Source organism: Triticum aestivum, chromosome 1D (assembly GCF_018294505.1).
Source record: "Triticum aestivum cultivar Chinese Spring chromosome 1D, IWGSC CS RefSeq v2.1, whole genome shotgun sequence".
Taxonomy (NCBI): Eukaryota; Viridiplantae; Streptophyta; class Magnoliopsida; order Poales; family Poaceae; genus Triticum; species Triticum aestivum.
The window spans coordinates 489,388,764-489,402,586 of NC_057796.1; the positions used below are offsets into that span (position 1 = coordinate 489,388,764).

Genomic DNA, 13,823 nt, shown 5'->3' on the forward strand with positions numbered 1-13,823 from the left:
TTCAGAGGAGGGACTGCGGTGTTCTTCCCAAGCATCACTAACCCGGAAATGTCAGAGATCCCAGCGACAAGGAGAGCAGTGCAAATGGCGATGGAGATGGACCTGCAGAGAGTTCATGTAGAGCTGGACAACCAAGGAGTCGTTGCCATGCTAAATGACGAGAACAAGAACCTTTCAGTAGCTGGACCGTATGTGAAAGAGATAAAGGAGATGCTTCGGTCGAGTCAGGAGCATAAGGTAACGTGGGTACGGCAGATTGCAAACGCTGCAGCGCATGGCCTAGCTAGAGAGGGGGTTAGCACTGAGAGTACTGTTATCTGGTACAAAACACCACCTAATTGTATTCTTTATATTGTAGTGGACGAGATCCCAGACTATGTGTAGTTGAATAAAGTTGCAATTACCCCTTAATTTTTTTTGGCATGTTTGGAATTTTAATAACTCACTAGTTTTAGTCCCAGATCATGGCAACTCATCCTATGCACAATGGAAAATTTAAGATGCATTTTTGCATGGAATTTTTTAAATCATTTTTTGGGATGGCAAATTAGTATTCTCGGTTGCAATATACTCCCTCCGTTCCTAAATATAAGTCTTTTTAAAGATTACAATAAGTGACTATATACGGAGTAAAATGAATGAATCTACGTTTTAAAGTATGTCTATATACATCCGTATGTAGTTGTATTGAAATCGTTAAAAAGACTTATGTTTAGGAACGGATGGAGTAAGACCGAGCTACTTCAGTCAGTTGCTAGTGCTGGCAAATAACAGATGCAACTCTCCTCTTTTAATCCCTTTGCAAAACCTGCCAACATTGTTTACCCAACGGCCTCCGGATCTGACGTGTCTCCTCTCCTCTGCTTGAAGATCTGTGGGCCTCATCCAACGGCGACCAGCGCGTTTGCGCCAGTTGGCTAGAAAACTGACGGCGGATATAAAGCAGTTCCGATTTATAAACTTGTCAAAATTCGATTTAAAAGGACCTAACATCCCTGGGCCCACCCACATATACTCGGCAGCTGATCTGGATTCCTCGCCGGCTTGCTCTGCTCCGCTTCTTCCTCAGGCGACGCGCCGCCGCCATCCGCCGTCACAGACTGATTCTGCGATCCCCTTTAGGTTCGTACGCCGGCCGAGCTTGCGGCGCGAGGCAATGGTGCTCGGCCCCGTCCGCGGGGAAGCCCCGGTTCGCCGTCGACGGGCGCACGGGGGAGGGCTTGCCGCGCGAGACAATGGTGTCCGCCGCCGGCGGGCGCGCGGGGAGGCTTGGCTCCGAGAAGACGAGGCACGGGTGGAACGGAGTTGGGAGCAATTTCCGGGGCGCGGAGCCAGGAGAGAAATCGCCACCACCACTGATTTCGTCGGATAGCTCCAATGTCAGGTTTGGGTGGATTTTATCCTCGGCACTCTTTTCTAGCATTCGATGGTCATACTCATACAGTGTAATCGTCAGTAGGTCGACTGAACCTAAATCGTTTTCTCTAGGTTGTCGGTTTTGCCGTGCCCATGCCCATGATCAGATAGTATATTAGTATCACCCAAACTTATGAGCCCTGCAGATTAAACTGAACCCTATACATAGCACATGAACCTAAAGACCCAGGCACAAATTGATTATCAACATCCAGTAATCTATCCAACCAACTCTGGATGCCATTGCTGGCTGGCTCATGCAGTTTTAGCACCCTCAATGACATACATCAGGCCCCAAATTCTCTCTTCTATTCATGGCACACGAAATGCTGGAGTACAATTTAAATAACTGTGCATATCACTGGAAGGTAATGTCTGCTCTGCTGAAGACACAACAACCAAACTGAAAATACAACATGGGGCATGGTGCAAGGATGCACCACAGATGTGCCAAGCTAAATATACAATGAGAGAATTCAATTGTTTTTGAATGGTACACTGAAAGAAAATCTGAAATCGTTGCGATACAACTAAATTGTCGGGCATGATACACTGGAAGGAAATCTGATCGAAATCGTTGCAATACAAATAAAACTTGATGCGCACGGTACAGTAAAAGGAAACCTGGTTGCAGAAAAACAACAGCAAAGTCGGCATGACAACCTGCGGGCGTAGACCGTGCAAGGATGGACCGACCTCATAAAATTCATCATCTGAGCGGGTCAATATCATCAAGGTCTTCTGGGTCTAAGAGTGTTTGCCCGTGCCTGGTATTTCCGAGAAACCCGGCATGAGACAGCAAAGCCCACAGTTGTGTTATGAGTTCCTCCTTTCCAACAAGTCGTGTCTTATGCTTGGCTGCTCTGGTTGAGGCTGCCAAGTCAAGGAGGAAACCTGTCCAGAACGCTGCAAGATCCTTCCATAGGTCTATTCTGTCTTCTTCGTAAATCTCTATCAACTGCTTCCCAAGCTTTGCACCCATCTGGATTATCGAATTATGGATGTCATCATCAGCCTTCATAGTATCTCCACTTTTGGATACCTGGTCATTGGTTTTGGAACCATAAATGTTACCACCTTCCATTCCATTTGGATCTTCCTCATCAGAAGCCACTGTGAACCCTTCCTCGTAGATTACTGAATTTTCAGGGGCTTCACCCTCTTCACTGACCACCTCCTCGGACTTTGAATTAGGTACCTGGTCATTGGTTATGGAACTGTAAATGTCGCCATTTCCCATTCCGTTGGGATCTTCTTCATCATAAGCCGCCGTGACCCCTTCCTCATAGATTACCGAATTCTCAGGGGCTTCACCGTCTTCACTGACCACCTCCTCACGCTCTTCAGAGGGCTTAGTGGCAATCTTGATAAGTTTTTCGTAAACGTCATGCATTGACTGGGAGAAGCAACAATAAGTAGCACGAAAGGTTTCCATGCGTACTGCATTCAAGACCTTCCTAACAAGAATGCCATTGTCCGGCACCAATGCTTTGGTAAGCAGATATGCACAGTAGTTGGATAAGCTGACGGCAGTTAAATACTGAGGCCACACGTCTTCTGGAGTTGTTGATTTCTTGGCCAAGGGCCCATTTTTAAGCAATACAACCTTCTGTTTTAGTACTCCGTCAGAGAAATGTATCTCACAGAAGCATGTTGCGATGTGCCAGACCAGTATCCTGTGGGTATCAGCCTCCAGTTCAGTTGCCCATGTTAGCTGCTGCATAAGGTGTTCCTTTGATCTGAAGGCATTCAAGAAGTAGGATTCCAACCTTTCTGGATGCTGCTGCAGGCCCTTAAATGACTCAAATATCGCCGTCTTTACTTCTGACTCCAACTTGATGCGTTGGGGAGATTTCTTCCGACTGTTTGAATCAGAAATCAGAAAGTTATACTGGAAGATCATGTGATCCCACTTGCCCCTGATGAACCAGAACATCATTCTCATTGCTGCCTCCACCATTGGATGCTGCCAGCACCGATGCTTGACATGCATACAGATCATCAGAACCTTGGTCCATTGCGAGAATACATATAGATAGACCTCTGACAGCTCCTTGGCAATGATAAGGCTAATTATGATGCGAGTGACAATCACCCCGTGGGTGATGATATTTTTGTCGGCTTGATCCATCCTCTGTGGTATATAATGAACAGGGTATGCAAGGTATCCGGTAGCCGCAACCAGAGACAAAGACATGAGCGTACTAAAGACCGGAAATCCATCAGCAAACATAGCAGCATGCTTGCTATAGAAAAAGTCTTGGAGGAAGGACAATTCCACCTTCGCGATGCGGAATGCTCTCTCATAGTTGTTGCTGTTCTCCTGCAGGATGTAGTCGAAGACAAGCCGCCTCGTCTTCTCTTGGCTGGCCTCGTGTATCGGTAGATTATAGAACCGGCGGCGTAGCAGCTTGTAGAGGGCGAATGAGAGGCAGACATCCTTCAGCTGGTGGTCAGTGTCTGTGGTGTCACCCAGCAACCGACTGCTGCCAGCATCAACATCCCATATCTTCTGTATGGTCACAAGCTTGTTATTATTTGGATCCAACCGAACCCTGTATTGCGTTGGTGCACTTGTCTCCAGTTGGGTGTCATGAAGCACCAAGTCTTCCCCACGGACCAAGTACTGGCACCACTGCATCCTGAACTCACCGGCAGCATCACCAGAGGGAGAGGGACCGAGTGTGTGCTCGTATCGCATATAGTCGCTAACCAGCCTGGTGTTGTCTTGGTTGATGGTGGCAGCCCTATCGGATGAAGCAAAGTATGAAATGATGCGAACTGCATTGAGGGCCCATATCAACCAGAGAGGAATCCTGAGAAGGGAGAAGGTCTGCATCCGGAGGAGATTGGCTGCCCATAAAGAGGACATGAGATCCAGCAGCGGCATCTGCTTCGACCTCCGATACAGGCGCCCAGTCTTGACGCTGTACTGCAGGGTTACCAGCAGCACCGCCCAGACCTGAAAGTAGTCGTTCACCCTATTCGCCGAGAGCTGCATCAGCCCCAAGGTGTAGTGCACCATGGAGTAGTTGAGCATCTCGATGACTTGGAGGGTGGTCGCCATGGCCCTGTCATCGTTCCACGGCCCGAAGCAGTCCAGCAGGAACCTCACCACCAGCAGCAGTGTTGTCAGCAACACCCACAGCTCCACGCTTGCCACATGGGTGACTCTGTCCATCTTAAACAGCCTTTTCATGGTAGCCATGACTGTATCTTCAATCGTGCCTGCGGACCACATCTCTCTCTCTATCTCTCTCCCTGCCTCCCTCTGTGTGTGTGTGTGTGTGTGTTGTTTGGAATGGAAGGTTTACTCAAACACCAGTTTCGAAGGACAACTAATTTCACAGGTTCAGAAGAATTACTTTTCCTCCTCCAACGTCTGTTGACTTGGAAATTAGCGCGTTCAGAGTTTTCCTTCCAAGTTCCAACATTTATTGACTTGGAGACTAGCGCGTCCAGAAGTATACTCACATAAAGTTGGTAGGAACAATTGATTGTCCAGAAGAGACATAGTGGTACGTCCCTCTCGCCATCGTGGTCCTTTGACCTAAAGTCATTGTTTATCATATACGCTAATCAGAAGGAAGCTTCTATGATTGCTACGTATTTCTACGCACCCGGGAGTAGCCGTGCATTGACCGACATCCCTAGTCTTCGTGAGAATTTAGATGCCACATTTGAATGCGACGAGATTGCCATAAGATGGTACTTATATATCTTACCAAAGTCACCTAAGGTAACTGCTTAGTTGGGAGGGAGGGGCTGTGAAGGATTTTACTCTTCCAATAAAGTGTTAGAATCATAAAACGAATTTACATATTTATATTTTTGAAATAGAGATAAATACATGTTATTATATTGCCATGGAACTGCATGTAGCAGGAGGAAAATTTTATTCCTATGAAACACTATATAGCTAACTCCAAATTGCTCCCACCACCACAATAACACCTTGCGAGTTCCATTATTGTTACCAATACTCTAGTTGTAAATATATGTTTTTCTGGTGGCATTTCTAAATTTGGTCCCTCAACTCTTGACAAAGTCTAAATTTGGTCCCTCAACTCTGAAACCAGACAATTTGCACCTTTAACTGTTGAAACCGGACAAGTTCCGTCCCTCCCCCAACTCAAAGTGGTATTTGCCCTGAGTTAGCATGGTTTTGACCCTGGTATTCCTGTTGAGTGCCACCTCATCATGTCCTTTCTCTCTCCCCTCGTATCTTCTTCTTCTCATGGTGGTCATTTTATCAAGCACCTTGTTGGCCATCGACGAAGTCCGACAACCAGATGGCATAGCCGGCACCGGCGGGCTCGCGCTACTGCTGCTTCTGGCCATGTGCCAGCGAGCCCGCAGCGAGTGGTAATTGGCAATGGGGAACGTGACCAAGGCCTCGCGCTTGAGCCAGACGTTGGCAAGGCCGTGCGCCACACAGTCGAAGCGGTCGGACATGTTCAGGTCTAACCCTAGCTCTCTCTTGATCTCACGCTGGAACGTAGGAAGAAGAAAGAGGAGCATTGGTGTTTGGCGATGAACACCCGCTATGCGTACGGCAAAATTTTCTTTCAGCACAAACTGTTACAACTGATTGGCAACCATCGAGCAGTCTACGAATTTTATACCCGGGCTGGTGCTCGTACACGCGCAGCCCACCCCGCCCTGCTGCATGAGCACGAGCTGCATGCGCGGCTGGATCGCAACAGATTGCTAGCTCACGCGCGCGCACACGCCACACACGCACTCCTGGCTGTTGCACGCGACGCGGCAACGGATCGGCGACAGGCTCGATCAGTGCGGCACAGGCACATGATCACCACTCATACCGTGGCTTATTCCAACAGGACATGGCGCGGTAGGTGCGCCGCAGGATGCACTGCATCGCAGCCATGGTAGCGTGGAGCTCGGAGGAGTGCTGGCATAGTGCGATCAGCCGGCAAGGAAGGAGTCGTAGGCGTCGACGAGGAACACCGCCTTCCTGTTGGGCATCTCTATCACCCCCTCCTGTCCAGTGGCGGAGCGCCATGGCGCGCGGGGCAAGGTCGAGGGTGCAACGCGAGCGTCCAGGAGGCAAAAGAGGGTAGGGCGGCGGACGGGAGCGGGTTGGTGGCCATCGGGCGATGCAGACGGTGGAAGGCGTGGCGGCGACTCGCCGGACTATAGGCGGGGGCGCGCACGAGGCGCTGATGGCGGCGCGAGGCGAGCTGGGTTGTGCGGCTGAGCAGGCGGAGTCGGGATGGAGAGAAGGGGAAGAACGGGGAGGTGGAGAATACAGGAGGGCGGCGCAAGGGGCGCTCGCCGGCGGCGGGGGGTCGAGCGCATCCGCGAGATAGAGGAACCGGGACAGGTCGGGTCTCCCTTGCCACGTCAGCTTTGACCGGTCAAAACCGGCCGAGTCAACACTAAAACCAGATAAGACGAGAGAATTGAGGATGCAAATTGTCCGGTTTCATAGTTGAGGGATCAAATCTAGACTTTGCTAAAAGTTAAGGGACGAAAGGTATACTTTTCTCTTTCTACAATCATATGACCAGTGAGTGTAAGAACCAACCATTAGTTTGGTGTTGTTTTACGCCCCAACCTAACATGCATCAAAACCCAAATTTTTCTTTAAGATAAGGCAGCATGACTATTGACTAGCCTAATTGATCATCAAATAATCATTGTATGTTGATCATCCAATTGATTATACTCCCTCCGTTCCTAAATACTATTTAACTTTCTAGATGTTTCAACAAGTGACTACATACGGAGCAAAATAAGTAAATCTACACTCTATAATATGTCTACATACATCCGTATGTGGTAGTCCATTTAAAATGTCTAGAAAAACAAATATTTATGAATGAAGGGAGTAGAAGTCACTTAAAATGATAGAAAATACAATTATAATTATCACAATCATTTAAGACTGATAGAAGAAGAAAAAAACAACGCGGCATACATCCACGCGTTTCACCCACGGAAACACGTGGTAAGTGGCCCCAAATTAAGGTAGTGACACATTCCTACCAAATACTAGTAAACGTCTAGACTAAGTCCCAAGACTGACCAAACACACTGCAGTAAACGTCTAGACTGACCACCACACCTATCACCTATGATTGATCAATTTGCCCAAGTCACGTATGCATGACTATTCAATCAACCATCAGACTACCACCTAGCTAGAGCTGCTGGTATCTTCTCCATAAGAATGAGGCCTCTGGACAGACAAGCACCTAGCTAGCTAACCTAGAGGAGTATGTTCCCTGCCTCCCTCGGGACATCCCTCGCCTAGCTACTGAGTCCAGGTACCAACTGCTCACTATTCACCCTGTAGTTAATTTTTTTTATCGGAAACACCCTATAGCTAGTTACATCTTACATGTACAAATCATACTCCTGGTAAAAAAATCTTCAGAGTAAAAAAGGGCTATGTACTCCTGCTATTTCAAAATAGCACTTTTATAAAGTTGGTCAAACTTTGTAATGTTTGACAAGTTTAGAGGAGAAGAAAATATCCACGATACCAAATCAATACATTGGATCCACAATGAAACATAGCAACAGATTGTAGCAACCATATATTAAGATGACCTGATTCGGTTGAGAGAAAACTTATTGTAAAAAAACATTATTTTGGCACAACCAAGTACATTAGAATTTTGAGAAGGTCGTTATGGGAGGAGTAGGTCATTTTGAGTAGTGGGGCTGTTTAGCAGCCCAGGCTAATTTTACCCTCTGCTTCCCCCCCTCATCCTGTTTCTATTGCTTAGAAACTTTGTACAGCTTTCCCTCTCCTATAATGAAAAAGGCAGAGCTCCTGCCAGTTCCGGTCAAAAAAAGTACAGTAGAATTTGAGAACATTTGAAACCATGTCCTAATATTTGAGAGATACTACACATGAAGCGAGCTACATGGCAATCAAAAATAAGTGTTGGATGGTCTCGTCTTGACCATGCAGACAAAGTTCTACTACCATATGTGTTCAAGTCCATTCTCTTAAATTCTTTGATTGTGAATATATTCGATGAATTGGCCTTGCAGGCTCCGCTTACCCAATAGGAACGGACACAAGCGAGCTAGGAGTACGATGGGTATCCAAGACATCCGCGATGCTGTGTCATCCATGTTCATCATGCTGAACAAGGAGACATACGTCCTGTTTCGGATTGAGTTTCTTGTGGTCCTCGTCACACTCTTGTTCCTTGTGATGTTCATCATAGATGTCTTTCGTCGCTACATCCACAACACAATCATGAAAACAATCTTTAGCATCTTGGATGCCGTCTCTGACTCTATTGTCTTGTACGTGTTGGGGGCCATGCAAACAGCAAAGTTCAAGAATCAACTGTTTCCGGTTTGGGCCCTTGTCCTTGTTAGTTTCCGTTACAATGTCGACTTCATCTCTGGCTATGGTGTTGATGACCGCCATGGGCGACGGTTCATGGAGTGGAGGAACGTGGTGAAGCTTCTGGGATCGGCCTTCTTAAACTTGTCACGTGGCTCCAGGTTTGCGCGTCCACTCTGGTCGCTTTTGGCTCTGCAGATACTGAGGAGCTGGTACAGATTCCAAGCGCATTCTCTGGCGCTCAATTCTGTCTGGCATGGCAAGAGTTCAGAGGTCGTTAAAGAGCACATGCGTGCCGGCCCTCACACTAGCAACTGGAAACCAGAGGACTGCAACCCAGAGAATATGGAAGGATACAAATACTTGGTCCATGGAGAAACCGAACGGAGCATCAACTTCAAGAAGCCACGGTATGTCATGTATATTGATACTGCCCAGAATGTCCAGCAAGCTAAGCGTCGTTCTGCTTCGAATCAAGAGAGATCATCACTGGTCACCCTAGACAAGATCTGGGGATGTTGCAGGCACCTGTTAGAACCGGGCAACAAGCAGGGGAATGACCCAAAGGATCTCTCTCTGGCCTTCGCCTTGTCCAGATTGCTCCGGTGCAGGCTCGAGGATGTGACACTGGAACAAGAAATCTTCCGGATCAATCGAAAGCTAGTTAAGACTAAGATCCTTGAGGAGCAGAACACTGACCGTGCCTTCAGGGTCATGGAGCTGCAACTCTCCTTCGTAAACGACTACTTCAACTCCCGCTACCCTATGGTCTTCTGGAGTGGGTTCTTTTCTCTATTCTCAAATCTGCTTCTCTCCACGGTGACCTTTGGTGTTGTCTGCTGGCTTGCCGTGGACATCCGTAAGGTCTATACGCCCCCAGAGAATGATCGGGCTCATGTGGTGCATGGGATCAATATTGACATGATGATCACATGGGTATTCATGTTTTTTATGTTGTTCAAAGAGATCTGGGAGATGGTCAGCTACTTAGTCTCAAACTGGACTAGATTACTCCTTGTTTGCAGCTATGCTCAGTGGAAGGAAGAGCGCACTAGAAACAGATGTATGGAGGGCATAATATCATCCTTTTTCAAATCTAAGATAACTAGTAAGCAGTGGCATGGACATATTGACCAGTATGTCTTCTTAGAGTCATATGATGCAAGATTTTGGAATTTTCTCCACCACATAACTACAGGAATGGTGCCAAAGAAGGACGATGGAGCAACACTCAGCAACGCCATCGATGTGCCGGAATGTATCAAGGCAGCAATACTGAAGAGGCTATGTGCAAGCCTAAAGAAGCTCAACTCTCCTGGCATTGTACAAGATGAGTCGGATAATCCTAATAGAGAAGATGAGGAGCTCATCATTAGAAGTGGTTGTTCTCTGCCCAAGGCCATCACATCACTGTCTGATGCAGACTGTGACCGAAAGAAACGGTACGGTTGGGCCTGCTACGACCTGCCCACATGCTCACATGTAATCCTGGTGTGGCACATAGCAACAAGCCTCTGCGAGATGAAGCTTGCTCGGGCACATGGCGTCGATTTAAGCAAACATGGGTTCCTGGTCTCCCTCTTGTCGTACATGACAAGTTGCTGCTCATCAAAACCATATCTTGTGGATGTGGACGAGAAGACGAAAGAAAAGAAGAAAGTGAATGAGAAGTTGCCTGATAAGATCCAGGAAATGTATATCACTGCCAATAGCTTGTCTCGGTACTGTGCATATCTGCTAGTTTCAAAGCCCGACCTGATCCCTGATAGCTTTTATGTTCCCAAAATGGTCTTCCAAGAAACCGTAACACAAGCTCGTGATGGTATTCTTAAGGACTGTGACTCATTACAGAAGAGGTATGAAAAACTGTTGCAAGTCGGAGTCGAGGCCATCCAAGATGCTAACAACGTCATGAAGGATGATGTCGTACGACAAGGTGCAAAGCTGGGAAAGTTACTGATTGATCAAGAGAGTGAAGAAGGCTGCTGGGAGATCCTGTCTGGGGTATGGGCAGAGTTACTAGTGCACATTGCCCCCACTTGGAACGCAGAGGCGCACAAGGAGTGCCTCGAGTCAGGAGGGGAATTCATAACCTATATCTGGGCATTGCTATGGCATTGTGGAATCGAGAAGAGCAAATTATGGCCTGAGGAAGATTTGCATGAAAATGGTGCCCCTGGAACACCACCTCAGGATAACAGTGTTCAAACTAATAGCACTCAGCATGCACAGCAGACTTGTGCAGCAGGACCAAAGAAAGAAAGAGAGGAAGCTGTCATACAGAGATCAGAGATGCAGCAAGTTGATGCAGAGGAGAGGAATGGGTGGACCGAAACGCCAAGCGCAGATACGGCTGATCATCAGAATGGGCAAGGTGGCAGTATGGGGGTCAGAGGGATGCAGAATGGCGGGAACACATGTTACTTCAATGCAGTGCTGCAGAGTCTCCTTGCACTTGATAAGCTGCGTGCAAGGATGTTAGGACCCGATGCTCTGAAAGGGAACCTTGGTCATGAACTACAGAAGCTCTTCATAACGACAACAAATACCAATGGCACAAGAGGTGTGCTGAATCCAGAGAAGCTCTTCTTACATATGTGCTTAATGAATTCAGATTTCAGACCTGGCGTGATGGAAGACAGCAACAACATGCTTGTTTCCTTGCTAGATGGTTTGAACAATGAGGAACCTACAATAGTTGAGTCACTCTTCCATTGCCAGGCTGATAAACATGTCTCCAGTAAAGAATGTGAGCACACATCAGTTACCACTGAGGACCTTAATCTCAGTTTGGCAATACCAACAAAGAAGCCTGCATCAGTCGATGACTGTTTGGATTTATATGCCGCTGGAGTGATCGTGGACTGGCACTGCATGGACTGTTCAGCTGCTTCTGCTGCTAGAAACACCTCTTTGAACCAAGAAGATACAACAGTCAACAATGGACAACCTGAACAGCCGGACAACATAACATACGGAAAGGAGGAGTGTAGCCATCTAGCTAACAGTGATAGACAAGCAAGAGCAACAGATGAGAACAACGGAAAACTACAGGTGCATGATGACTATGCAAATCAAATGGAACAGTGCCATAAAAACCAGAAAGAAGAAGACAAGATATACAGAGATGCAACAGTGCAGTATCGCATTAGCAAGGCTGCACCTTTACTAACCATTCAACTGAAGAGATTCGACTATTCCCACGCAGATAGGCCAGACAAGTTGGAAGACCGCGTGAGCTTTCAGGATACGCTTGATATAATAAAGTTCATGGACCCTAGGTATAATAGTTCAATACAGCTAAGATTTTAGCTTCTCGTTTTTTTTTGTGCGTGAAGATTTTAGCCTTTCTAAATGTCATATCTCAATGGATAACACATCTATTACGGTTTCAATTCAAGAAAAAAAGCTCTGACCTATTTTTGCTCTAATTTTCAGACATGTGGAGGATGACGAGTACAAGTATCGTCTGGTTGCTGTCATTGTACACAGTGGGCCAAGGTTGTGTGACGGACACTTTTTTGCTTATGTGAGAGCAAGCCAGATTGGATGCCAGCAGCAGGAGAGCCGTGGCACTCCCACGTGGTTTCGTGCAAGTGACGAGAGCATCACAGAGGTATTGCTCGAGGAGGTACTGGAGTGTCAGGCCTACATTCTTTTCTACGAAAGAGTCGAACAACCAAAGGCCAATGAAGTTCTAGAAGAGTATCCGCCAACCGGCCACTGATGAGGAGAAAGAAGGATGAAAGGGGAAACATTTGTGATTTGTGTCTTGTTTGTTTTTGCTTATACATTGTGACTTAATTTGTGGATTGGAGTAATTCCATTGTTGGGGGGCTTGGAGTTTGGACTAAAATCTCCAATACTACTGCTTTTACTTTGAATTTCGCAATTCAATTTGGATGTAAAGAAATAACTTCATCGATTTGCAAACTGTGTTCATATTTACTTTTTTCACTGTTCTTTTTTTTTCTATGTTTTTCCTCACCTGCAATTGCAAGCAAAAACCAGATTGAGGATTCGATGTCTTATTTTCCATTTTTTTTCTGTAAAGCATACTCCCTCCGTCCTTGAAAGAGTGTACTTCCAACTTTGTTGGAGAGTCAAACTATTTCAAAGTTTGACCGAGTTTGTGCAAAAATATATCAATATTTATGAAACCAAATAGGTATATGATGAAAATATGTATTATCATTAATCTAATGCTACAAATTTGATGGCATAAATGTTGATGTATTATTGTATACGGTCAAACATAAAAAGATTTGACTTTTCAACAAAGTTGAAAGTAACACTCTTTCGAGGACGGAGGGAGTAGCATAGTTCAGAAATTTCAACATGTATGTGGGTGCCGTTCACTACTGAATACTGGCAACATATGTACCTACAGTCCCAACTCGCAAACAGAACCGAACCCTGCATCCCAGATAGGTTCGGATTCAAGGGGTCGGTGAAATCGAAGAGCGGGATACTTTAGCTGTGCTCATATTTATTACTTTTGAAATTCGATTTGGTTGTAAATAAAGAAGTAACTTTAACCACCTGTAAACTGTGTTCATATCTTATTCTTTTCTCTACGCTTTTCCTCCCGTGCAATAGCAAACAAAATCCAGATTCAGATTTCAACTGTCATGTACGTATGTGGTTGCTTCGTGAGATGGAGTGTCGCTCAGTACTGAATACCGGCAGCATGTGTACATGTCCATCACCTACAGTCGCAAACAAAACTTCCCATCCCAGCGGATTCAAGGGGTTGGTAAAATGGAACCCAGCGGAGCTGCTGAACAGATGGGGGGTCGCCTTCGTTCTGGAACCCAGCGAATCCTCGGCCTCGTGGTGGAAGCTCCACGTTCGTCGGCGGGCAGAGGAGGTCACACTCCCTCCCGCCCTCCCGCGATGCGTCCGCCCGCTGCAATAGTCCTCCTCTCCTCAGTCGCGCCTTATTGTTTTCCGTTTTCATCAAACGAAAACGCAAAGGTGACCTTTCCAAACTCCAGACCCCGGTCCAATTTTCTTTTCTTTTTTATATAATGGAAGTCCAATTTTCAGTAGGTGCATTCTGTGATGTGTGCCC

At 46.6% G+C, this 13,823-nt stretch overlaps 1 protein-coding gene across 1 annotated transcript; it reads left to right on the plus strand.

Moving 5' to 3' along the window:
- The first annotated feature begins 1,015 nt into the window (after positions 1-1,015).
- Positions 1,016-12,706, plus strand: LOC123183348 (uncharacterized). The gene is made up of 3 exons (XM_044596140.1): positions 1,016-1,384; positions 8,446-12,030; positions 12,188-12,706. The coding sequence occupies exons 1-3, from the start codon at positions 1,236-1,238 to the stop codon at positions 12,474-12,476; spliced, it is 4,023 nt and encodes a 1,340-aa protein (XP_044452075.1). The 5' UTR covers positions 1,016-1,235; the 3' UTR covers positions 12,477-12,706.
- The last annotated feature ends 1,117 nt before the right edge of the window (positions 12,707-13,823 follow it).

What these genes read in the sequence shown, in the direction of transcription:
- LOC123183348 (XM_044596140.1), top strand. Translation starts at nt 1,236, where the DNA reads ATGGTGTCCGCCGCCGGCGGGCGCGCGGGGAGGCTTGGCTCCGAGAAG. An exon ending in TCGGATAGCTCCAATGTCAG is followed by an intron (nt 1,385 to 8,445) that starts GTTTGGGTGGAT and finishes TTGGCCTTGCAG; the next exon opens with GCTCCGCTTACCCAATAGGA. An exon ending in ATAAAGTTCATGGACCCTAG is followed by an intron (nt 12,031 to 12,187) that starts GTATAATAGTTC and finishes TCTAATTTTCAG; the next exon opens with ACATGTGGAGGATGACGAGT.